Below are 27687 nucleotides of genomic sequence, written 5' to 3'. Positions count from 1 at the left end.
TTTTTTCATGCGATCTTTTGCATCGTTTAATCGTTTTAACTTGTTTTCCAACCTTGAACATACAGAAGATCAGTACGTCAATGACATTTGACGTCACAGCTGATTACTGAACTCATGAAACACTCGGACAAAAAATGGTGGCATATAAAACGACCATTGTAACCCTAGTGTCACCTTAAATGTCTGGGCATCAAAAGGTTAGGTCTTGTATTCAAGTTTTGTACTTAGTTTTTTAATCACACAACTTACGAGAATATTTTCATTAGATATATAAAATTTTGACAAAAAATAATTTTGATCATTGAGCAGCTGATGCCATGGCGTTGTCAGTTCATTTTCGATTTATGAGTTTGACTGTCTCTCTGGTATCTTTCGTCCCTCTTTCTTAATTTCTAGTTACTCATACTGTAGTGTATATGATTAAAAAGCCAAAAAGTTAACTCCTTTATGTGTTTGATACCGCCTAAAATAGTGTGTGTCATATTTGTACTTTTTGGTGTTATTTTATCACTATTATACCAATGCCACAAGAACATGAAAAAGGACAAACACAAATATTTACCTTACATATAAAAAGAAGATGCGGTATGATTGTCAATAACACAAATCTCCACAAGAGACCATTTGCACAGAAATTAACAACTATAGATCATTGTACGGCCTTCATCAACTATGAGCAAAGCCCATATCGCATAGTCAGCTATAAAAGGCCCCGAAATGACAAATGTTAAAACAATTCAAACATTACATGTTTGTTTCAATAATATCAGTAATTTTTATTTGATAACAACAATCGCGAGGCACTCCTAGATCAAATTTTATTTCCAAATAACATACAACATATATAACTGCGATAACTATCTTAACCAATGTTAAAAATAGTGCATTGACAAACAAAAAAAGCTTCATTTCATTATTGTAGCATAAAAATATAATAACTAGTACTATGTTTGAATGCTTATTGTTTTTCACTTGGTTTCAAAAGCATCCATCTTAAGTAAAACCTGTTTACATTCCATGAAACTATGAAAGGAGCATTTCATTCTTAAATTATAATGAGTGACATACCCACTGTATTACGATGATTCATAAAATGTATGTCACGCTGAAAAGTGTTTATATAATGCACCCGAAAAAGTACACGATGTAAAGTTATTTAAACTGCACTGTATTTTGATGATTTTAAATGTTAGATTTTTTAAAACTGGTACGGATGAGATATATCGGTTTATATCTTTTACAATTTGTATTCGACATATTATAACAGCTGCAAATGAATAACATGTAATTCACTAAGTATTTAAGTATTTTTTTTAATCGATAGTACGTTGATATAAATAGAGCTCGTGTATAAATAAAACGCCAATCGACTAGTCCCTTTCAAAAAGTAAAATCACAAAATGCTGAACTCCGAGGAAAATTCAAAAGTGGAAAGTCACTAATCAAAATCAAGAGCTGAAACACATCAAACGAATGGATAACAACGGTCATATTCCTGACTTGGTACATACTTATGTAGAAAATTGTGGATTGAATCTGGTTTTATAGCTAGCTAAGAAATGAAAGATTGGATGCTAAATTTCTTTTAAAGACGATGTGTACCAGCATACGAAGTTTTTCTGATTGCAAGAACTGTAAATCAGAATTATCTGCTGGATTATGAAGGGTGTTCTTTATGCTCCAGTTTCGGTCATCGTCAATTTGGATTATGGTTTTGTAGTTATGGGTGCTGAAAAAACTGTTTTGGGCGTGTTTGATGTTAAACTAGTGAAGATTTATCTTCCAGGCAGGTCAAATATTATTTTGCCATGATTTTATGAAAGCTATCGTTTAATAAACAAATTTATAAAGTTAATGCTGGTTAAATACACCAGTTAAATATCGACATACATACTCAATTTCTCGTTCGGTCCTGACAAATAAAAAGCTTACGCAGTCTCCAACCGATGATTAACGATTGTGTATGAAGATGTGCAAAAACATTTTACGCATATTTCTCTCTCGCAACTTAACAAGAACTTTTATTCTCAATTCTACGAGACCTCAGTCGGTAACTTGTGTGGACAACATAACGAAGCATTTCTGGTTTTGGGGCTATTGAAGATAAAATGTATTTTCCAATCAGTTCCAAAAGGTCTTTATAAAGTTGCAAACATTCAAACAATTCAAACAAATGGATAACAACTGTCTTATTCTTGGGTTGGAATATGTATTTTCTAAAGTAGAAAATGGGGGGTTAAATAACATGAACTTAAACGTATAGCTCATCTTGATTGCTCAGCAGCTCATTTCCCTGTCGTCTAACTCATGATTACTTACATGAATATATGCATTATTGAAGGAGTTTCTATTCGTCTTTTTGAACATGCTATTGCCTGTATTTATGTTATGATTTAATTGCTGCATTGATAGCGTCTGTCCATTATATAAATAAAAAGAATTATCACACTGCTTGCCTTTTTAATATACTCAACTTATTAACCTTATTCTAATTCCTTACATCTTATGCTTTCTTGACTCTTTTGTTGTTGTCAGTTAATATTAAAGAATAACAGTACTGTAGTTGAAGAGTTGCCACCGTCAATTGGCGATTTGGTGGGTCGTAAATGCACTTTTACTGGCAAACTTTGCGACCGTCAAATCATGACGTTGGCAACTCCTCAATTGCAGTACTGGTATTCCGATTCAAATGACTTTAAAAAAAAATTAATACGTTATAGCTTAAAATGTTTGTAACGACATGTCAACATTGGATTTGATAGTAACTTGCAGGCAGTGAAAAACAAATGTTGCATAGAGTTATCATTAAAATCTCTGTTTTGAATTAAAACAGATTGAACGAAAAACTAATCCGCTTTTCATTTATCAAAATTGTCCAACAATCATGCAAGCATATCCTGAACCATGTGTGTTTCAGAAGATAAAAGAAAAATACCTTATGTTTCACGAAAAGAAATAGATAATTACATATAAATAATTAACTGTGATATCAAAGGTAATTACTTAAAACTGTGTCATCGGTTAAAACAAATTCCCCTTACTCAAGTTTTCTTATTTGTCGGAACAATTTACTTTAAAATCCATCTTGTTTTTGTCGATATTGTGTCATGTAATTCGTTTATTTAATCCTTTTCAATCAACAGGATATTTTCATAAAATTTGTTTCTTATACATTGCTGCAATTTATTCCATGATAACGTTGTGAAAACTATCAGAACAAATTAAGAGACCACAATGTTCATAAACACACAATAGGGTTAAAGATGTGTATTTGTTTGACGAAAGTGCAAAAGGTTGTCCATTGCTAACAAAACAATTGTTCGATCTCTCTCGTTTTGTGACACTTATAATTAATCTTATAATCATGATAAACTAGATTGAACACTTTGACAATGATTGAATCCTTCTTCACTAAATGCGCCACAGCCACTTCTTGCATAATGCGGTAAAGAAAATACAACATCCTCAAAATCGGTTTTGTAAATGATCAAAATGTAACATTGAAAGGAATGACGATAAAAGCTCAGAAATCCTAGATTCTTGGAAGTTGTCTAATGCCAGAGAAAAACTGATATTTCTTGAATTATTACCAAAATTTCTGCGGTCGTAAAACTCTTATTTGAATGCAATGTGTTTTTATTGAATTTGATGGATAAGTAGCATTTCGAACGTCAACTGTTCCATTCAAAAACTTTCCTATAAGCTTATAGTTTATACAGTCGTTTGTTTTATTTACCTCGGAACTAATTTCCAATCCTGCGTTGTAAAATTTGTCTTTTGGAAATCTATCTATTCCGGATTTTACAACGATTCTTTGAATATTTTGAGGTTTCTTAAATTTAACTCTAAAATAATCGTTTTTCTGTGGACTAGATTCGGACCAAAAATATCCAAAACCGGCGTTGTACGCGTTTTCTGGTAAATATCCTGAATGCACTTTTAAACTTGTCAATACTTTTGCAGGGGGATTATCTCCCTTTAATTCCTTACGAAAATTTCCCATAAAGAATCGATCTTCCACTAACATTGTTTTACCCTTTAGCGACGAAGTTCTCCCTATATGCTGAAAAAGAGTTGGTTTTCTAATGATACGACTAAACTGAAGCATTTGAGGATTAAAGTTTAAAAACGTCACATCTGCAGGCTGTTCTTCGTAAAATAAAGCTACCATTTTGGCAAGTGCCTCTAAGTCCTGTGTACGATATAATTTTGCTATCATCCCAAGCTCTGAAAACTCTAAGCACGTCCATCTATTTTTCTGGCTAATGATAAAATTTCTCATAACTTTTATGTAGCCTTCGATAGTAGTAACGTCGTCCTCAAGGTGTAAATAATACTCTGAAAGCTTCATTTTGAACACATATAACCACAAAAAAACAAAGTCTATGTTCTGTTTGGATTTCCATTTCACTTTTGATTCCGAATGACCTATATAATGATGAGTGAGGTTTTCTAATTTCGGGTACATCCAATCAAAACTCCCAATTATACGAATGGTACCAGTTTTAACTTCCTGTGGATATTTACTTTGAATTGTAGAAGATATGTTTTTTCTCCATTCTTGCTCAAAATCAGACAGTAAAATAATGATATAGATATCTAGCAATTCCTCACCATTAGCACTTGTTATGAGAGAGCTCAAAGTATCATAAAGATAAACAGTGTTGTTCGGTCGCTTTGCTGTCACTAGACCTATAGTCAAATACCCTACAAAAGATATATATTTTAATTAAGGAATGACAGTAATATTTTTTCTGTATATTCGAAATAACATAAAAAAAATTTGGTACACAATGAATAAAGCGTATAGCGGGTTATTCAACAGTGTGCACCACATTTTTTATGTTATTTCGAATAGACAGAAAAAACAATTAAGGTCATTTCTTATAATTTAATTCTTAATATCATTTTAAACCGTTGAAAACCATGAAAAAACGTTGACGACGTCACAGTCACATGACAAACTTATGTCTATGGGCTGATAACAAAATAACATCAGCCAATCAGAAGACGCGTTACATCCAAAATTAAATTAAATATTCTTAACACAACTATCAAAGTGCTTCTGATCTACAAATTATATTGTGATTTTATACAATTTTCTAGAACATGGTAAATATATATATTGATAGGCGGCTATTACTGTAAATCAATTTATTTTGGCGGAAAACTTTGCTTTTAGCCCTTTCTGTCTCATTTTAAGGCGATTTAATTTTGCGATGTTGTTAAAAAAAAAAGGCAATGTCCAAGTTTAACATATTCATGATATTAACGACGATTTATAATCGACTTTTTGTTCTAATCGCGAAATTCGCGAAACTAATTTGCTTTCTTAAACTAGTTGGTTTACAGTATGAATTTATCATCAGTTTACACATATGTAGCAGTCGATTCTTTGGCACTTACACGATATATAATATACATGTGTTAAAAACACGTGGCTGACAAATAAAGACGATATTAACTTAAAGGAACTAAGGGTTTTATTCCCTTAAGCAAAGTTGACCTTCCGCAGATTTGGCTTTTCTTTTTCGGTTTCTACTGGTTATATAGCATGTATAGCTACTGAAGTATTGAATTATCTATAGATTATTGTCTTTCAAATTGATTATGTAAAATTTCCTGATTAAAATAAATCAATAAAAGCGCTTCGAACGCACCAAAAATATTGTTTAAACATGGAAATCTTTTCAAATTTTGCTCCTTAAGGCTCATCTTCAAAGATTTCAATTTCCCTCCCGGCAACCATTTCCAAACCGAAATACTGATACCCATGTTCAAATACAAACAGTTTCTTTTCTGAACATTAGAAACCAATGTAAAACCAAAGTTGACCCAAACATCTTACATTTGGTTTAATATGTCTGTCATACTAATGATATTTTCATTGCCTCGTGATATCGTTTGTGCCCTTTTTACCGGACAGAAACATGAGAAAGGTTTCATTATTATTTTTTTTTATTATTATTTTATTTCTACATAAATATGTTAAGATTAAGTATGGTTGCCAATGTAACAACTCTCCAACATGTCACTTTTAGTTCTTCTAATCTTTGTTAATATCACAATATTTCATGATATAGTGGTTTTTTTCTATACTACATTGTTAAATTACACAGAAAATACATGTACTTACGTCTGTTCGTATCTACTTGTGATTTCATCAGTGATGCCTTTTCTGTCCAGTTTGGATATATTTCATCTAAATTAAATCTTGGAAGTAGGGCTCGAATTGGAGTAGTTGTTCGTATGTCCTATTGGTATAAAAAATATGTAGAGAGAGTGTCGAACATGTTCAATTAGGAAACATTTTTTCTTCACTAATGAATTTTAAATTTGAGATATCTTAAAAAAATAAGTAACCCCGTATTTTGTCGTGTGCGTTTCATAAGTATGAAACATTATCATGTTGGTGATTAAGTACAGATGGCAGATCGATTATTGTTTTGTTTTGCATTTTTAATTATCACTATTTAGAGTTTGACATATTGTATAAATTTAAAACCATGATAGAAGATTTTTTACCGATGAGTGGCTATACAGCCCTCTTACGTTCGGCTTAATACAAAACGGAAATTTCTTTTCGGACATGTTATCGGAAGTACAAATCAACTCAGTTATCAGTAAGCAGAATGTATCATCAGCTAAGCAGTCAGTACATGTACTTTGGTTCTGACATGATTTATAATAAAGCATTTTAAAATATTCCGTTTATACAATTCTAAATTTAAAAAAACTAAGGTTTCAACTCCCTCATGCAAAGTTTATTTTAGATGGATTTGATTACTTTTGTAAGTCCTTTTTGTTTGTCATAAAGCTCTTTAACTGTTTCGATTCATTTTATATCTTTGGATTTCAAATATTAGGCTTTGAGATTTCCTGATGAAGATAAGTCCAGAAAAGTGCTCCGGACGTATGAAATTTAAATCGTGTTGGTTTTTTTTTTAAATATGAAGAATATCTACCTCTGTATATGTTGATGAGCGAACAGAGGACAGTTTATTCTGGTTATTCTGGTAGTACAGAAATCTATCTGAAAAATCAAAAGCAAGTAATAAATAAAGAATGGTACTAAGAAAATGAATAAGAGTTGAAAATAACAGGTTAATATTTTTTTGCAGTTATGGAAATATTTAGTGAGTGTTGTTTATGTTATACATCCATGTCAAATCCATCTGCGTTTTGTGTCTTTCAAACAAATCCAATATTCATTTTACTTCATCCCTATATTGAATTAAGTAATAATTTGTCATATGCAAATGATCAATGATTGTTTAATATCTATCCGCAAAAATTGGAGATTTTGGAAGTCTGTCATACAAAATAAAACAAATTTTGACGAAAATAAAATATTGACATGCAGATGTACTTGGAGTTCCTTTTTGAGTTATCAGATTTTACATAAACATAAAACTAATTTATGTTTGAGTTATAATCCTCAACAGGTATACTGGAGGGAGATTGATACAGCTTATCCGTAGATTAAGTGTTATAATCCTCAACAGGTATACTGGAGGGAGATTGATACAACATATCCGTAGATTAAGTGTTATAATCCTCAACAGGTTCGCTACAGACTGGTAATGCAATAACGTAAATGGATTTTAGATAAGCTAAATAGGTCAATGCACGATTTAAATGCATGTGTAAAAATTAACAAACATACCGAACACAAAACGGAACGGAAATTCCTTTACCAAATGGCATAATCAACAGATCAAACGAATTGAAAACAACTGTCGTGTTCATGACGTGGTAACGGACAATTTCACACTAAGGGCTCCTTTCCACTCCTTTAAATCTTATTAATGTCTCTCAATGGTAGGAAGTTATATCTTGAATAAAATGTACTTACCTTGAATTTGACCATAAAACAAGACCACCTGCAGAACAACTATGATGGATATAAAAGTAAATAAACTAATAATTGTCTTCAGAATATTCATATTGTCTTTTCCTGTTCATAATTTCACTAGATATTCTGAAATAGACAAACATGAAATACATCAACGTTAAAAATACTGTTTTATTATTTGGCCTTCTTAAATTTTTTTATTCAAGAGTCTTTTTTTATTCGAGAGTCTTTTTTTTTTTTCGAGAGTCAATGATGCGTCTTTTTTACACGTATACAACGCTCTATTTTGTCTCATTGGCAATCATTTCATCTTTTGAACTGATTTTTAAAGTTTGTTCTGATGTTTGTCGTTATACCCCTATCCAAGGTTAGAGGGAGGGTTGACGCTCCTGTAAACACTTTAAACACCGCCTCATTCTATATATGCCTGTTTTCTGTTGTAGACAAGTGTTGCTGTTTATGATATTTGGTTTTCATTTATTGTGTTTTTACATAATCTATGCCTTCATTCTTGTTAGTTTTTATCGTTGGAATTGTTATATTTCTTTTATTTCGATGCGCTTTTATTTTGCTCATAGTTGAAGGCCGTACAATGACCGATAGTTGCTAACCTCCTATGTCATTTGATTTCTAATTATCTCGTTATCAATCATACCACATCTTATTATTTCTACATTCCCCTTTTCATTGGACATACAAGCTTGACAATAACAAAAGCTCAATGAATTAATAGCGTCCATCTTGTAAGCATCATTATATTGTACTACTAATATAATTGAAGTTCACATCTATATTTAGTCATTTGCTTAAAATAATAAGTCTTTTCTACCGCAGGAATAGATTTGGATCAGAACCTTAGCCGTATTTAACAAAACTTTTAGGATTGTTTGGTCATCAATGCTCTTCAACTTCGCAGTTTATCTGGCCTTGTTCACTTTTTTATTCCAGCGTCACTGATGAGTGTTTTGAAGACGATACACGCGTCTGGCGCAAATACAAAATTTCAACCCTGGATTCTGTGATGAGTTTATTTATCGGACATATAAGAAAAACTTTGAGAAAGTGTTTTTTTTTTTGTGTTTTGTTACAGATCAAATCAATACATTCCATTTCATTGATTAAACTCCTACAATTTCAGTAGTTTATTAGTGGTGAACATTTTGCCATACTTTAAACTGAAACGGAATTTAATAATACAATATTATTTTTATCTTTTTTCAGCAAGCTAAAGCACCACCCCACCCCCCCCCACCCCCAAAAAAATAAACAAAAAAAACAATAACAGTTAATAAGAATTAATTACATAACAGTGTTATAATAAAAAAAGTTAATATTTATAAATATTTATCATGTTAATAAACTGCGTACATGTATATATATTAAATGTTTCCGCGTCTAGTTCTTGAACAACTTGAGACTAGAAAACGTCTATAAAAATGTTATATGTTGTACATAGAGAAAGAGGTTATTCAGTACAAAGGCGTATGCATTAACGGTGAATCTTTTAATGCTGTGAAAATGACTTAATGTTCTCGTCAATAAAAAATCTCAACATTACGGAAAACGGTAAACATTCAGTCATGCGCTTCCTACATCCGTTAACTAATTGTTCTGTCATTCAGTGAAAAATATTGATTGCACCACAAATAAAACTTTTTATGCATATAAATATTTACGTAACTCACGACCAAAATACTACAAGCTGCATTATTAATATAAATTATTGGTATTCCAAAAAAAATTTACAATCCAAAAGCTATACAAGTGTTGAAGTATACTGTTATTTATAAAAAAAAAAGGATTCATCGATTTTTTTTGGTGAATTATCTTTTTGTTTAATACGGAAAATAATAACCGTAACTCGATGCAACAATGACTGTAAATAAAGATGAGTTCCTCAAGCGCCAGATATAGACTGAGTAAACAGAGCTATTGATAATTACTTTACTTTAAAAAATAAAAAAAATAACGAATTTGGTTTACGTATCCCTATAGTACTTCAATAAAATTGAGAAAGGGAATGGGGAATGTGTCAAAGCGACAACAACCCGATCATAGAGCAGACAACAGCCGAAGGCCACCAATGGGTCTTCAATGTAGCGAGAAACTCCCGTACCCGAAGGCGTCCTTCAGCTGGCCCCTTAAAAAATATATATACTAGTACACTGATAATGGACGTCATACTAAACTCCGAATTATACACTAGAAACTAAAATTAAAAATCATACAAGACTAACAAAGGCCAGAGGCTCCTGACTTGGGACAGGCGCAAAATTGCGGCGGGGTTAAACATGTTTATGAGATCTCAACCCTCCCCCTATACCTCTAGCCAATGTAGAAAAGTAAACACATAACAATACGCACATTAAGATTCAGTTCAAGAGAAGTCCGAGTCCGGTGTAAGAAGATGAAACAAAAGAAAATAAATAAAATGACAATAATACATAAATAACAACAGATTACTAGCAGTTAACTGACATGCCAACTCCAGACCGCAATTAAACTGACTGAAAGATTATGTTTTCATCATATGAATATCAGGCACAACCCCTCCCGTTAGGGGTTTAGTATCATACTATCATAAAATATATGAGAAGAACATAACCCGTGTCATGCCAACAACTGTTTTTAAATAAATGTGTTTAGTTCCGATGCAAAGACCCTATAAGTGAATCAATATTAAAGCCAAAATATGCAATCTTTAATGACCTGACAACAGTATCGTAACTATATCCCTTCTTAATAAGTCTGTTTAAAGGTTTTGTAAGCTTTTGAGGTGAATACTGACACGTTTGTGCTTTGTAAAGAATATTACCACAAAAGATTGGATGTGAAATACCTGAACGTATAAGATGTCTGCATTTTGAGTTATATTTACGAATTATTTCCTTATACCGATGATAAAATTTAGTAAATGTGTTGACTAGCTTGTGATATCGAAAACCCTGGTGTAAAACGTTGTTACAAATACGAGCCAATCGTACAAGTTGAGATATATAAACACGATAAGATGGTGACAAGGGAACGTCACCATCTAAAAATGGATAATTAACGATAGGAAATGAAAAATCATCTCTTTTATCATAAATCTTTGTAGTAAGCTTCCCGTGAATATAATAGATATCAAGATCGAGGAAAGGGCAGTGGTCATTGTTAGTATTAGCTTTATTTAAAGTAAGTTCAACAGGATAAATTTCTTTAGTATACATAATGAAGTCGTCATTATTAAGAGCCAATATATCATCCAAATATCTAAAAGTATTGTTAAATTTTTGTATCAAATGTTGTTTCGATGGGTCTTTGCTAATTTTAGTCATAAATTGTAACTCATAACAATACAAAAAAACAGGTCCGCAATAAGTGGTGCACAGTTAGTCCCCATTGGAATTCCAATAACTTGACGATATACGGAATCTCCAAAGCGAACAAAGATGTTATCAAGTAAAAATTCAAGCGCATATATAGTATCAAAGCATGTCCAATTGACATCTGGTTTTGAATGCTAATTACTGATTTCGTCAAGGATTTTGTTTTTGAATAGTTTGTCACATTAACTGCAAGTATACGTACGGTCTTTGTTATTTATTCGTATTCAATGCTAATGTCATACTAATATAATAGAAAAACAAAGGATATTGGGGGTGGGGGTTATCTATCCATGAGACAAAATCATTACATGCACAACAAAAACACACAAAAAGCATAGGAACAGCTTTTTTGCTGTTCTTCATCTCAACGTCACATTGAGGCTTTTAACATGCTTGTCAGTGCAGTTTATTTACTTACAATGGTGCACAAAAGTAGATGATTACCCTGTAGGATAATACATGTACAAAATTTCCTATTCTGAAATATGATCATATCGTCGCAAGATACAGAAAACTGAGGAACAAACATACAAACAAACAAACAAACAAACATCAACAAAAAACGAGTGGTGCTCCAAAAGTGTAAGAAGATCCTGCTCCACGTGTATAAGATATATATAATACATAACAGTTGCATGAAAATGATTGTTCATTACTGAACTAGCGAGATGCACTTACCTTACAATTAAATGTTCAATACTCCATTAATATGATCATGCACGACTAAGGAATGACGGGATTGATTTTTGATAATAAGTCATGCATATTTCCATCTTTGTAGTCAAATAAACTTTTAATCATATCAAAAATCAGTGGATTTTGAAATCAAATCTATTTTTCACGTTTATGTTGATATAGTCTCTTGTTTGTTTGACAAATATGCAAACATTGGACACTAGTGTTTGTATTAAAATTATTAAACTCGACATTTAAATGAAGAAGTCTTGTTATGTACATGTCAAAGATGTTTGAACATATTCATAATGAACCCTAACAAGAAATCAGGTTTTACTATAGGGACGCGTCCTGTTTTGGATGCTAGATGAATCGTAATTCAAAAGTCAGCTAAAATATTACAACGTTATAAAGTTGTTAATCCTTATTGGTCTGTTCTAGTTTGAAGTGTTTTTTGTTTGATCAGTTCATTTTGAAATTCATTGTGACCATTTTGAATTAATCATTTAGAAATGAATTCATTTAGAGCGTAATGTGTGCGATCGCGTGCACAGGACTATTAATTTATTGCTCGGAGTATGGCATGATTGAACTTATAAATTAACTATAATAAATTTTCTGTTTTTGAGGGTGTGGATGGGGTTTACAGATATAGCGAATAATGGGCCAAAATAAATTGAAAATGAGCCAAAACATAGAAAGCATAGAGAATATTGGAGTGCTAATATAGAAAAGAATAACTGCAAAAATTAAAGACTTGCGTAAAATACACTGATTACAGAGAGGAACAATACCCAGAGTACAAATATCAAGTAATTACAGAATACTAATTGTTTTTTTTTAAGATATCGAATATCGAGCAAAATTTTGTTTTTGTACACAGAAGTGAAGCATCCATACCCTCATTTCCGGGGAGAAATTTTTGGCCCTCTCTTGACAACATTTGCAAGTATGGTCTTGAGAAACAATTATAGTGCGTCGGAAGGGGACGATGATTGGCTGACCCATGTTAAGATAGAGCCATATCTCTTGCACGTAAAAGACACACTTGTAGATTTCGAAAAAGAGCTGACTAATGCCGCTACAAGGCAGCACTCGCACTTGCAAAGTGGAAAGGGATTAATATAAGTTGCAATAACTTGTTTCCCAATCCACTATAAACAAATATGCTTAAAACCAATATTAAATAATTCTTCTTAAACTATGGCAGTATCACCCACCCTAAGTCAAAGTTAACATACGTCTATTTTGGCTATAGTCTTTATAATCTTTGGCTTTTATGCTCCTTAATTGTTTTTGTCACATTGAAATGTTATCTCGAGAACATTTATTCACAAAAAAACGTGTCCTCTCTCTTATATCGACAGTACATGTCTTTTATAAAATAAGTGTTATATAGAAATAAAAAAATCTTACCCTTTTTAATACTGTTATATAATACAAAATTCCTAGTTTCAATTTCTATAAGCAATATTTCACTCTATATGAATGAATCTTTATTGCAAAAGCATAGACATTCTGTGGCAAAATTTAACTATAATTGATATACGGTTAAAAGTATAATAACCCCGTTCTCCACCATCCGATTCCAATAAAATGCCCGGGGGTCCTACAATCCCTTTTTTAAATATAATTTCATGACATTGTTTGCTTTTCGTTTAATTTTTCATTCTTCAATAAGAATTGTTATATGATCTATTTGGTTACGGTATATCATATTGTCGATTGGATTTACGATAAATTCGTTCTTTTAATTGGAACTTGGTGTGATCTTTAAATGTAGGACGGAAAATGTGTAAACATGATTTTAATAAGATAATATACTTTTGCAAACATAAAATAACTTTCATAGTGAATAAATTCATCATAGATACCAGGGGTGGTGTTCTCGAAAGTATCCTAAGATTCGTCCTAAGTCATAGATAAGACCAATTTTAGAATGGACTTATGATCAGTTTAGGACACTCTTAAGTTGTGTCTCGAAGCCATCTTAGACGCATCTTATGTTAGGACGTCCTAAACATATCCCATGTGTGAAATAGTTTAAGTAAATGTTTAATAAAACATTTATTAAAGACAAAACCAATTAATAAAATAGTTTACGAAATTTTATAATTACATGCATGATTTCAAATGTAATTATAAAATGATATCAAAAAGGATTGTGATTTTAACTGGAAAACAAATTGTTGTGAAATGAGAATATTGATCTTATCGTAAAACGCGAAGTTCAAAGTTTAAAATCATAAACAATTTCTTTATACGAATTAGTAATCGATGGTGCGTTTCATTTCATGTTCATTTTCACGTAAAAAAATGAAAAAAGCATGCACAAAGTTAGGATGGAGATATGATGATCTTAAGACACCTAATTAGGTGTCCTAAAGTTAGGATGAAAAATGTAATATATCCTAAGTTAAGAGAGCGTCGGGAACACGACTTAGGACAAAGACTTGTCATAAGATGGTCTTAGAACACGTCCTAGTCCTAAGATAGCTTCGAGAACACCACCCCAGGTTTAAAATCTAGTATTTACGCCAGACGGTTGGTTCGTCTACAAAAGACTCCCTTTATAGCTTGCTGTTCCGTGTGAGCCTTGGATCCGTGTTGAAGACCGTATATTGACCTATAATGGTTCATTTTTATAAATTGTGACTTGGGTGGAGAGTTGTCTCATTGGCACTCATACCACATCTTCCTATATCTACCATCAGTGACGCTCAAATCTAATCAAAGTCAAAAACGCCGAATAATATAAGTTAAAGAGCATTGAGGACCAAAAATTCCTAACAGTTTTGCCAAATACAGCTATGTTAATCTATTCCTGAGGTAGAAAAGCCTTAGAATTATATCTTTATAAACCCGATATTTCCTAAACTACCGTTTGGACTGTTGGGTCCTCAGTGGTCTTCAAATTCGTACTTAATTATTTAGCATTAAAACTTTTAGATTAGAGTGTCACTGGTGAGACTTTTGTAGACGAAACATTCGTATGTCGTACAATATTGTTAACTAGTAACTTAAATAAATCTATGCTTACTATTTTTCTAGATAGAAGAATATTGTTTACGATTTCTTGCTATGGTATGCATGTGAACATTTTAAGTACTGTGGCGCTACTACTTTATAAGAAGTAATATGCCAGCCCCTAGACTCCATTCTCTTATTTCTTTTCCAGCGGAGTATAAAAAGAAAATCACACAAATACTGAACTCCGAGGAAAATTCAAAACGAAAAGTCCCTAATCAAATGGAAAAATCAAAGCTCAAACACATCAAACGAATGGATTACATACTGTGAAATCCAAACAAAGTTCAGGCCAATATCAGACAATAAATCCTGTACACAAGATTCCAAATTTGTTTTACCCTAAATTTGTACCATCTTTATACAGAAGCATTTAAACATCGTAAATCAATATTTTGAAATTCTAATACGCATTGAAATGTGCAAATTCATCACATAGAAAAAGGTACATTTTTGTCGACTTTTACTTAAGAACTGAATGCTTCTTTTTGTAACTTCATTGGGGTGTTTAAGCGAAGACCCAAGTACATTTTGCATTCTAAAAATGTGCACACGGGCAACGCTTTTACAACCCTATGAAGTTACAAAAAGAAGCATTCAATACTTATAATGATCTATAATTACATTTTTTAGCTAGGATCATGAAAACACGATTTTTATCAAGTTTTTAATTATTTAATTTACCTTATTAAGGGACATCGTTTCATCATGAATGATAAATCTTTTTGTGTAATGAAGTTGATTTAGGAATAACACGAGATGGCAGGTAGTCAATCAGAATAATATTATAATTAAACATACATCTAATGTAATTATTTACCAAAAAATGTACAAAAACGGATAATAATTAATTCAATATCACGCATACGATGAAAGCCTAATATGTCTGATACCTGGGACTGTTATACTAATCCCTGATGACACATAAAATCTACAAAAACGGATATGAATTAATTCAATATAACGTGCACGATGAAAGCTCAATATGCATGATGCATACATGTAACTAATTGTGCTTGATAAACATAATGAAGACATAATATTTCAATCAGTTTAATTGAGGTTAGGAGCTAGCATGTCAGTAACTGCTAGTAGTCCTTTGTTAATTTATGTATACCAGGCTGAAGCTAGCGAACAATAGCTAGCGAACAATAAGCCAGCGAACAATAAGGCGATATATCGAGAAACCAAAACACAGAATAAGACAACAACGGCCGTTTGAAATATCATTGTCATTTTGTTTAGTTTCTTTTGTAACATATTCTGACATCGGACTTCTTTTAAACTGAATTTTACTGTGTGTATTGTTGTGTGTTTAGTTTCTACATTGACTAGAGGTATGGGAAGGGGTGTTGAGATCTCTAAAAACATGTTTAACCCCGCCGCATTTTTGCGCCTGTCCCAAGTCAGGAGCCTCTTGCCTTTGTTAGTCTTGTATGATTTTTAATTTTAGTTTCTTCTATATATTTATGAGTTAAGTATGACGTCTATTATCACTGAACTAGTAATAGTATACATTTTTGTTTAGGGGCCAGCTGAGGCACACCTTTTCTCGCTGCATTGAAGACCCATTGGTGGCCTTCGGCTGCTGTCTGCTCTTAGATTGGGTTGTTGTCTCGTTGACACATTTCCCATTTCCATTCTGAATTTTAACTAAGAACGTAACCAACAATAATGCCGAATAAAATACAACATTTTAATAAGTTTTAAAATATGTAAACATTTTGAGGTAATGAAACCAACACGTTAAATAATATTGCATGCGTCTCGATATTGTTGGGTGTTTTTTTCAGGCATGCAGGATTGACACATAAATATAGGTGACTTTTCTAAGTTTTTACAACTTGTACAACATTTACTTATTTTGATGGTTATGTTACACATCTGTTGATAATATAAAATCTGAAGATGTGGTAAAATTGCTCATGATACAACTAGCTAGTCCAAATGAAGTGGATTAACGCCAATATGTGTCACCTGACAAATATACATGTATTGTCTATTTATTCGAAAGATATCTGGTGTTATCTAGTTTATGCATGTTTTAATTATTTTATCTTATTACGTAAATGAGATCTATATTAAATTATCCCTATATATGTTATATACACATTCAATTCATAGAATGCATTTGAAGGTACGGGTAGTAACATGATTCTACTACATCTATAAGGTGAAAAGATAAAAATATGTACAAATTAACACGTATATGTACCGTAAAATATTCGCTTCGGAAAAAATCGAAAATGAATTATTTGTATCCGTATTTATATAAAAGTTAGAAGGTGTGGTATAATTGCCAATGAGACAACTCTCCACTAAAAACAAATGACGCAGAAGTTAGCAAATATAAGTCACGTACCGTACGGCTTTGTTCAATGAGCAAAATACCTAATGCATATCAACTGCCAAGCAACAAAATGCAGGAAAAACTTGAGAGTTTCTTTTTTAATACGATACAAGACGCACAAATGAGAAGTATAAAAGAGGCTGTAAAAATGGGGCTTTAAAAAATCTACACAGACAAGGACACGCATGACTGCTAGGTACTATTTTTCTGTAACAAAGGTACTCAGAGAGTATACTCTCTCATCTAGTAGCGACTTTTCTGGTGCAGATCATTTGTGTGAATTACCAATACATTTTCTCGGAGAATCATTACAATTGCGCACAGCGTTTTATAACATTTGTGCGCATTCATTCACCACATTAAAACAGATGATCTATCTACATAAATATTTTGTTCACACCACATGTACAAAGACGTATACGTTATTTATACCCTTTCTGTGATTTTAGTCCCTCACTCTACAATGAGAATTTGGTTTCTTTCCTTTGCACATGTAGTTAAAAAAAAGCATTTATATCCAATTTCATGTTAATGTTACACACTTTTGAAGTTTTTTATGATGCCAATTGATATGATGGATCAAAAGATCGGAATGTATGTCCTCATATAAAAAAACGAAAAACTGTATTCGAAAAAAAATTTCAACATATTGGTTTAATATAAATGATGTATGTATAAACCTGTTTTTCCTTAAAAATTTATATGAATGCATATGCGCGCACAAATATAATCAATATTGCATTAAGAAAAACTCATCAAAGATCCCCGGGATTTTATGGTTCGCCTACATAACACTCATTGGTGTCATTAAATCGAAATAGATAAATCTTAAATCAAAAGCGAAGTTAACGCGCACTAAAGACAAACAAAGACAAATATGTCAACAGTATGTATTAGAGTAGAAAATTTAAATGTGTCTAATCATATTTCATTTCATAAATAGTAAATAAACTGATAAAAATCGTATCAATGATTTTTCATTGACCTATTTTCTTGTCCGTTTAAATATTACTGTTAAGTGTTTACTTGGGTGGTCAATAAACTTTGGAGAATGTAATCTTATATGCATTGAATAATCTAAAAAATATTCTAATGAATTATATTTACCTAAAACTAATGGTAACTTATTTACCGTGTATTAATTAATAAAAAAATATTCTCTCAATTATAAAATTTAATTATTCGCTTTTGTACCAATTCATTAATAAAATAACCATGCGAGCCAGTGAAATCTCTCTTTGTTGCTCAATTTTTTGTAGTATTTTTTTCCCCATAACTTCCAGTATTTACGGTTCTAAATGGATGAAATATTCTAGTTTACACCATGGAATAAGAAAATAATCGTAAGTCTGATGAAAAAAAACAAACATCAAAATGAAATACGACAAAAAGACAAACAACATCAACAAAATATTGCACAGACAAATAAAGATTGAGCAACACGGACCCTGACAAAAACCGGAGTTGAGGTTAAGTGCTCCACAGAGGCGAATTTAGGGGACAGCCATCCCTCAACCTTTTGTGGGGAAAATTTGGCTATAAGTAATCACTGAAGCATGACTTGAGAGGGCCTTTTGAAGCCCCAATGAAAATTTCTTGATCCACCACTGTTCCAAGAAGGTTCCTGATCTACTAGTCATGCACGTCGTGATATTAATGAAATTAAAGTTTCGCGGTGATACATCTGATACGGTAATTGTCACAATCGAAGAAATTGTAATGTACTGACAGACCCTTATAATTTTGTATATATACATTCATAGGACAAAAATGAGTTCTCACTCAAAAAATGTCCTATTAGTTGAACTAAAATCGATATTTTTCAAAAAAATATTACCAAGTCACTGTATGATATATTTTATAAAATAGATACCATAAGATGTAGAAATGTCTGAAGTTTTATTGTTTATTTGGCCATTATTTTCGTGAGGTTCATTTTCATTATCAGTGGTGGGTTAAACACAAATGCAAATTTTTACGATTTTGATTTGGTTAGAATTTATAGCAAACGTTTCAAGAAATATTCTTCTTTCTGTTCGCTTCATCTAAAAATTAAAATGAGCATGAATGCTTTCATGGCCAAATAAACAATAAAACTTTAAACATTTCTGCATCTTGTGGTATCTATTTTATATATTAAATCAGTCATGTAGTTACTTGGGTATATATATTTTTTGTATATACGTCTGAGTCAGTGACAACTCTACAACAGATTTATCCATCGGATCGCCATCAATGATGGTGATACATGGCTGTGTACATTATGTATATACAACTCGTCTAAACATCAACCCTAAAATGCTAGATCTGTAAATTTGCTTTCGCAAATTTTTTGTTCTTCCCTCGTCGGGATTCGAACCCATGCTACTGTAATATCGTGACACCAAATCGCCTACAATGCAGCCGTCCCGCTAGACCACACGAATATATATACTAAAAAAATATTCATTTATAATATTACACATTTTATAATGTTTACTCTGTAGAATTTGTGACTGCCGTGTGGATGAAAAGAACAAAATATTTAACATCTATATATGCTACATTCCTGTGGACAGACTGGGCCTTGTATAGCTATGCAGAATGGACTTGTATCATATTTGAAGGCCGTACGGTGACCTATAGTTGCTATTTTTTGTGTTATTTGGTTGTCTCATTGGCAAGCATACCACATCTTCTTATTTTTATAAATATATATATATATATATATATATATAGAATAATACATGGCAAAATCCGTATCGCATGCTGTATCATCACGAGAAACCAATATCAGTCCTGAGGGCCGAAGGTCCCGAGGGCTGATATTGGTCGAGTGGTGATACAGCATGCGATACGGATTTTTCCATGTATTATTCTGTTTATCATATATTTTAATAGAATCATTTTCACGGGATATCCATTTTTTTATTAAATCGTCCGAAATTATTAGAAAGAAAAGAACATTATGATTGTGCTGTATTTTTCCAGCTGACTTTTTTTTAATAGACTTCAACACCAAGAAAAAAATTATTGAAAAGTTTGCTATCTATTCTAATCAAACTGAAACCGTAAAAATTATCCATCGGGTAATGCAAACAAACCACGAAAATTCAGACCAAATTAACAATAAAACTTCAGATAGTTCCATCTAATTGTGTCTTTTTTTTTTTCTTTTTCTTCATAAAAATCGATCGTAAAGTTCCAGGGTAATAATTTTTTGAAAAATATCGATTTTAGTTAAAATGATAGGACATTTCTGTAAGGGTGAATGCCAGAAAATACAGCAACTGGACGTCATATGTCAAGCGTTGACGTCATTTGCATTATGACGTCACGCCAGGTATGCGATACGGGTTTTGCTATGCGATATGGGGTATGCGATACGGATTTAGCTATGCGATACGGGGTATGCGATACAGGGTATGTGATACAGACTGGAAAAAGTAACCTTTATTAGATATACAAAATTGCTGTATTTTGTAGTAAGTATATGATAAATATATATATATATATATATATATATATATATATATATATATATATATATATAAGTCTAGTTTAAGTAAAAACAAGAATGTGTCCATAGAACACGGATGCCCCACTTGCACTTTCATTTTCTATGTTCAGTAGAACTCATTAAAATTAGAAAGATCATATCATAGGGAACATGTGTACTAAGTTTCAAGTTGATTGGACTTCAACTTCATCAAAAAACTATACCTTGACCAGAAAACTTTCAACAAAACTTTAACCTGAAGCGGGACCGACGGACGAACGAATGGACGGACAACGGTAATAAAGACCGAAAAACATAATGCTCCTAAGTGGGACATAAAAAGTATTTATACAACGTACATACTTATATAATATATTGATGTTCAATATTTTCTTCAAAGATCCTAAGCACGGAATCTCAAAATGAAAGTGATTTGATATTTTCGGTCGGATTGTTAGATTCTTACCTATGTTATTGACAATATGTATTCTTTCACGAAATAAGATCCCGATAATAATACGAAAAGAACAAATTTACGCACGAGGAAGGAGGAATAAACCTCGAGATTGTGTTCGAACTTTTTTGATTTGTTAAGGAAATAAAAAAGTAATTTATTTTGTTTTTACGCATGACCTTGACATAAATGTTAAGTTTACACTGAAATTTTTCATTTGATTGGTAGCTATAAAATTTCACTCACAAAAGTCTGAAATAAGTTTTAGACAAGAAATCTATTCAGAAACAGAAATAGAAAATCAAAGTCATTTTCATCATTTTCAAGTGATAAGATTCGCATGACTTTTAGTTTTCACACACGTGTATGTCACATGACTTTTAGTTTTCACACACGTGTATGTCAAAATGTGTTTGTGTTTTGGATATGGACCGTGCTTTTTAGCTGTCAAAACTCAAAATTAAGAAAACTCTTATTTTCACTGAAATTGATATTTATGACTTTCAAAACGTCGTGTTGAAATGTTGACCCAATGTATTTAACTTTTGAAAAAGTTCATTTATGCATAAGAAATTTTAACCCCTGAGGGTGATGCGGTTTTTTTGTTGCTGCTGTTGAGTGGAAATAAAGTGGAAATCGGAAACGTTTTCATATACTACGGAATTCAGTTCTTCATGATCCTAATTCGTAGAAGGAAGTCATACTCTTAATAAAAAAGCATGAACATTTCAACTTTTCAAAAAATTTATTATTATCTATTATTTCAAACCTTATTGAAAATCTATAGATTATATTAATCATGTCTTTAAAGAAAAAAAAGTGCATGAAAAAAAATAATTCTAATCAATACTTTATCCTTTCGAGATCTTCTAAAAGCAAAACAAATATTATCTACATGGTACAATTGTTTTATGTCTAGCAAATAAAACCATAAAATTAAGAATGAAAATGGGGAAATGAGTCGAAGAGACAACAACTCGACCAAAGAGCAGACAACAGCTGAAGTTTACCAGCAGGTCAACACAGCGTGAAAATCCAAGCACCTTAGGCGGGCTTCAACTGGCCCCGAAACAAAAATGTTTTATTAGTTTTAAACCGAGAACGATCGATAAAATCATAAAAGAAAGTTGTCCGAACGGACAAATCGAAGAAAAATATTCCAACTAAAAAACAAAGTCCAGTAAATATATGAATAAATGTAATTTAAGTCTCTTACCTATATATAACAGTATTTATCAAATATCTCTGTTGCGTGTGAACTATGTTGTAACCTGATAAAAATAAAGTCAATTGATAGCGAAATCACATCCGTTTGTATATCTACGTACATGTGACAAAACTCCTCAAGATCGATAGCAATCTTTTACAACAAAGTTGTGCAATTTCTAAATACTGTTATTTTTTTTAACTTAGCATTTAAATAATCCGACTCAGTCTAGTACAAATTAAGCAAGGTTGATATTTATAATACATTACAGCAGATTTCCTAATGCATGTAAAACAAAACTTTGGTTAGCTTGCTTGCTTTGTTTGTATATTGTACAATCAGTAGGATAACACTCAATTAAATTCAAATATGATATATACAGTTGAAACTATGCCTATATAAATTGTTAAAAGATGTCAATCTTAAAAAGCTACAAATTTTGAACCTTACAGTGTATTCACATACAGTATTTTTCATATGGAAATTAGCTTGTCATTAGCCTAGACAATAGATAACACGGAAACGTTTTCATATAATACGGAAATCAGTTCTTCATGAGCCAAATTTGTAGAAGGAAGTCTTCCTCATTAAATCATTGAACATTTGGACTGATAACGCGATTTTTTCACATGAAAGTTCTTTCTGAATTAATTAATTAACATGAATTATCGATTTAACTTTGCTGTAAAGAATGCAGTCGGCAAAGGATGGTGGAAAAGGGCTTGATTGATTGATTATAAAAAAGATGTGGTATGATTGTCAATGAGACAACCGCCAACAAGAGACCCAAATGACACAGAAAATAACAACTATAGGTCACCGTACGGCCTTCAACAATGAGCAAAGCCCATACCTCATAGTCAGCTATAAAAGGCCCCGAAATGACAATGTTGGTTACTTAACGTCCAGTTGCAAATATTTTATGCATGTTTAGGACGAGAACGTCAACAATAAATACAATAGCTATGTCTTGTGGCAATCTCTTTACACGAGGCATCGGATTTAACGTCCCCATTCTGACCGGACGTGGCTGCAAACTTGATACATCCCGCACAGCCAAACGGACGCCCCATTTTGGCAAGCGTTTTACTGTGTGCCGGTCGGAAGAAGACCAAGTGACCATACTTTTATTCCCCAGTCACCCTTAGGGGCGGAAAAGGGCTTGATAAGAACAAATAAAACAGTTGTCTCTGTCTGTAGTTGCAAAAAAGTCATGTTCATTATTTTACAGTTTACACGACAAATGTTTCCTTTTCTGAGAAATACTTTCTTTTTACTGCTGCTGAATGACTACTTCCCAATTTAATGTATGTAGTAGCTGGTAAATAAACTCATCACTTTATCGTCCAAAAAGACAAACATTGAAGGATGAAATGCATAAAACAGTTCATTATAATTCCTGTGAAATGCTTCTGTTTCATTACTGATACGTCTTGTTGTAGATCGAGTTTCAGCCCATACGGATGATGGGAACGAAGCACTGTGTCATCAACATATGTGGCTAACACATAATCATCAAAAGCTTCTTTTTTTATTCTCTTTTGGCAAATATTGTATTAAATATTCAGCAAGGCAATATGTTTTTTCCCTCTCGGTACATGGACTGTCTATTGCAAGTCATTTCTCTCCAGATGCTCATCTTCATGATGAAATATCTCCGAACATTTGATACGTTTTAAGCCAAAATAAGAATAAATTTTAATCACTAATATTTATGATAGATAAATGAACAGGTAAATTGGCGCAAATGAGTTCCGAATATTGGCGTAATTGATACATTTTGAAAATAAAATTTGGCGCAAATGATACCCCTGAAAAACATTAATTGGCGCAAAAGGACTGCTGCCACATAATCAACATAATATATCAAAAAAGGTAGGGTAAATGTCCCCAAAGTATTTATGTATCGCATAAGGTTATCAGTAATAACTACTTTACTTTTGTACTTTTTGGGAAAAACCTTTGTACATAAGGTTATGATAGTCGATAACCGATTAACTCCGAAAGTATGTCAAATTGGTAGGGTTAATATACCGTTGGTATTGTCGAGCCTGCCAATTATGTTGCAGAAAGCTTAGGGATATTGATCTGGTCGCGGTTGCGGAGTCAACAAACCTCTTCAAAGGTTAATATTTCAGAATAGAGAAAACCTAGATCCTTCATACTTTGTAAATATATATAGATGGCTGATCTGAAGAACTTTCCGTCTTTCATATTTCTTTTACTCTTGATATCATTTTCATGCCTTTCATGGTTCTGTGTCTAGATATAAGACGATGTGTCCGTGAGACAACTCTCCATTCAAGTCATAATTTGTTAGTAAACCATTACAGATCAACGTACGACCTTCAACATGGAGCCGTGGCCCACACCGAACAGTAAGCTATAACGGGTCCTAAAAATGACTAGTGTAAAACCATCCAAAGAGGAAACCCAATGGTATAATCTGTAAAAAAAAACCTTGAAAAAAGTTAAGATTTGGTATTCTTAATTTTTTTTTCATATTATGAGTAATTGGATAACTATATTTGGTTTGTGCGTACCTTGCAAGATTCTCATGCCCGTCAGACAGTTTTCCTTTGATCTCGACCTCGATCATATTATGAGTAATTGGATAACTATATTTGGTTTGTGCGTACCTTGCAAGATTCTCATGCCCGTCAGACGGTTTTCCCTTGATCTCGACCTCGACCTCGACCTTGACCTCATTTCATTGATCAGTCCACTAGGTAAAGTTTTTAAGTTCAAGTCCATATCTCATGCAGATACTATCCCTGTGTCGAGCTTTCTTTAACAGAAGTCATAAGCCCGACAAATATGAATTAATGCAAATCCTTGATGATAGTTGAAGAGTTGCTCTGGTCAAACACAACTAATGAGCTATCTAAATGCAGGACAGCCACTACATTCAAATATGAAAATCAAGCAAGAGATTTACTACGTGCAAAAATTCAAATAACCAAACATTGCACTATTTTGTGTGGAGTAAGAATTTTTGTAGCTCTACACAGTGTCTAATCACTACTAGATGACTTTCAGCGACGCTCCAGGGGTAAAATTACCATGATGCCATAGAATTTGTTGATCACTGACATGCACTATAAACCAGTACATGAAATAAAGTAAGTGATAAATCCTTGCTTGCAACTCCCTCAGATAGTTGGAATTCTATGCGACTGTCATACAAGTGAGAGGTTTAGCCTGCTATAAAACCAGCTTTAATAATGGCTAGAGGTATAGGGAGAGGGTTGAGATCTCACAAACATGTTTAACCCCGCCGCTTTTTGCGCCTGTCCCAAGTCAGGAGCCTCTGGCCTTTGTTAGTCTTGTATTATTTTAATTTTAGTTTCTTGTGTACAATTTGGAAATTAGTATGGCGTTCATTATCACTGAACTAGTATATATTTGTTTAGGGGCCAGCTGAAGGACGCCTATGGGTGCGGGAATAATTCCCGCACCCATAGGCGTCCTTCAGCTGGCCCCATAACAAATATATTCAATTTCTCGCTACATTGAAGACCTGTTGGTGAACTTCTGCTGTTGTTTTTCTCTATGGTCGGGTTGTTGTCTCTTTGGCACATTCCTCATTTTCATTCTCAATTTTATTTAATCCACCATTTTCTTCATATTAAGGAAATGCCTGTATCAAGTCAGGAATATGACAGTTGTTTTTGATTCGTTAGATGTGTTTCAGCTTTTTATTTTGCCTTGATATAAAGGACTTTACGTTTTGAATTTCCCTGGAGTTATTATTGATATTTTACTTTTGTTTGACTTCAGTTTATTGTCTATGGGTGTCAAGGCTTTTAAATATATTGAAAATACGTTTTAAATTTTTGATTTATATCATTAATTATTAAAAAAACAACAACTAGAGACTGTAAAGAGCATGTGTTTCTCACCTTGGTCTATGTGAATTCTCTAACATTGTAGATGAGAATAGAATTCATGATAACATCTCTCCTTTGATGATTTAGGATTGTTGATAATTTTATCTGTTTAGTTTCTCTCTTCTTTCGTTTTTGCTCAACACACAAAAGAGGGCACACGATCCTCAATTAAGGTCAATCACTCCTATATAGAGTGGCAGTCTAATAACTATATCGACAAATTTTGACTTGTTACTAGATCTTCTTTTCTGATCATTTTTGTGATTTAAAGTGTTCATTTATCTATCATAATGTTTATCATTAACGTCCAAAAACAATGTTATTTTCAAGCAAAATAGGGCTGAAAATAGTGTTATCAGTAACTCAAGGCTCCCCCAGAATGACATTGTGGCAGAATTACTTGCCCCTTGGTTTAGTAGATCTGTCTTAATTATGAAGACTTATCATTAACAAATGAACCATGAAAATAAGGTCAAGGACAGATAATACCTGTAAGACAGACATGTACACCTAATTATGTCAAAACAAAGCTGACCTATCATCGTTTGGAAAACCAACCAAAAACACAAAAACCTAACATTGACCAATGAACCATGAAAATTAGGTCAAGCTCAGATGATACCAGCCAGACTGAAAACCTAAAATCATTCCCCACACCACATATAGTTGACCTACTGCTTATAGTATCTGAGAAACGGAAATAATCATGTAACTTTAACCTTGATCACTGATCAATGAAATGAAGTCCAGGTCAGGCGAACCCTGTCTGACGGTCATGTTTCCATTGCAAGGAACCTATAAACCAGACATAGTTATCCTACTACTCCTAAAAAGTGAGAAATTCACATTTATTTACCAAAAAAGTAAACATTTTAAAGCAGTCCGTGAATTATGAAAATGAGGCCAAGAACAATGGACAGATGGAAAATTCGTAACATATTAAAGGTATCTGCATTCAAGGAATGTCTTTAACCTTCTGCAATACAGAGCTTTACACAATAAGTTTACTATGCTGCCACCACCACCGCAAATTTGTAATACCAATGTTGCAACAAAAACCAGGAACTTGAGGTTTGTATATTCAATTTGATAAAAACACAAACAAACAACTTTATAAAACCTTTATAATCTCATGATTTTTCAAATGTAACACATACAATTACCAGTTTCATTTCCAATTAAATCCATTCATTTACACAAATGAAATAACAATGAAACATCACTACTAAAATGATGTAGAAAAATTACTTTCCTTTTTAATCTTTTAATCTTTTGATCTTTTGGAGAATTTCTTTTATGCTTTACTTATTTTTTAAAACATTATTCTCTATTTATTTAATTTGCCTTTTTTTCTTTTTTCTTTATTATTTTTTTATGTCTTTT

General features: G+C 32.4%; 1 protein-coding gene across 1 annotated transcript; it reads right to left on the bottom strand.

The window, feature by feature from the left end:
• Nucleotides 1-751: 751 nt before the first annotated feature.
• LOC143059735 (alpha-1,6-mannosyl-glycoprotein 4-beta-N-acetylglucosaminyltransferase-like) lies at nucleotides 752-22576 on the bottom strand. The gene is made up of 5 exons (XM_076233279.1): nucleotides 22424-22576; nucleotides 7856-7981; nucleotides 6966-7033; nucleotides 6137-6254; nucleotides 752-4707 (listed from the first exon to the last, which is right to left on the bottom strand). Exons 2-5 carry the CDS (start codon nucleotides 7944-7946, stop codon nucleotides 3587-3589), a joined length of 1398 nt encoding a protein of 465 aa, XP_076089394.1. The 5' UTR covers nucleotides 7947-7981; nucleotides 22424-22576; the 3' UTR covers nucleotides 752-3586.
• Nucleotides 22577-27687: the final 5111 nt, after the last annotated feature.

The sequence above is a fragment of the Mytilus galloprovincialis genome, chromosome 14 (assembly GCF_965363235.1).
Source record: "Mytilus galloprovincialis chromosome 14, xbMytGall1.hap1.1, whole genome shotgun sequence".
Lineage (NCBI taxonomy): Eukaryota > Metazoa > Mollusca > Bivalvia > Mytilida > Mytilidae > Mytilus > Mytilus galloprovincialis.
The sequence above is the reverse complement of the archived record's forward strand: the minus strand, read 5'-3'. Positions and strand labels throughout refer to the sequence as shown.

Bases quoted from the DNA above. Each gene is read 5' to 3' on its own strand.
- LOC143059735 (XM_076233279.1), bottom strand. From the start codon at position 7,946: ATGAATATTCTGAAGACAATTATTAGTTTATTTACTTTTATATCCATC. The intron at 7,034-7,855 runs GTAAGTACATTT...TTGATTTTTCAG, and splicing joins GTTTTATGGTCAAATTCAAG to ATAGATTTCTGTACTACCAG. The intron at 6,255-6,965 runs GTAGATATTCTT...TTATACCAATAG, and splicing joins GCTCATCAACATATACAGAG to GACATACGAACAACTACTCC.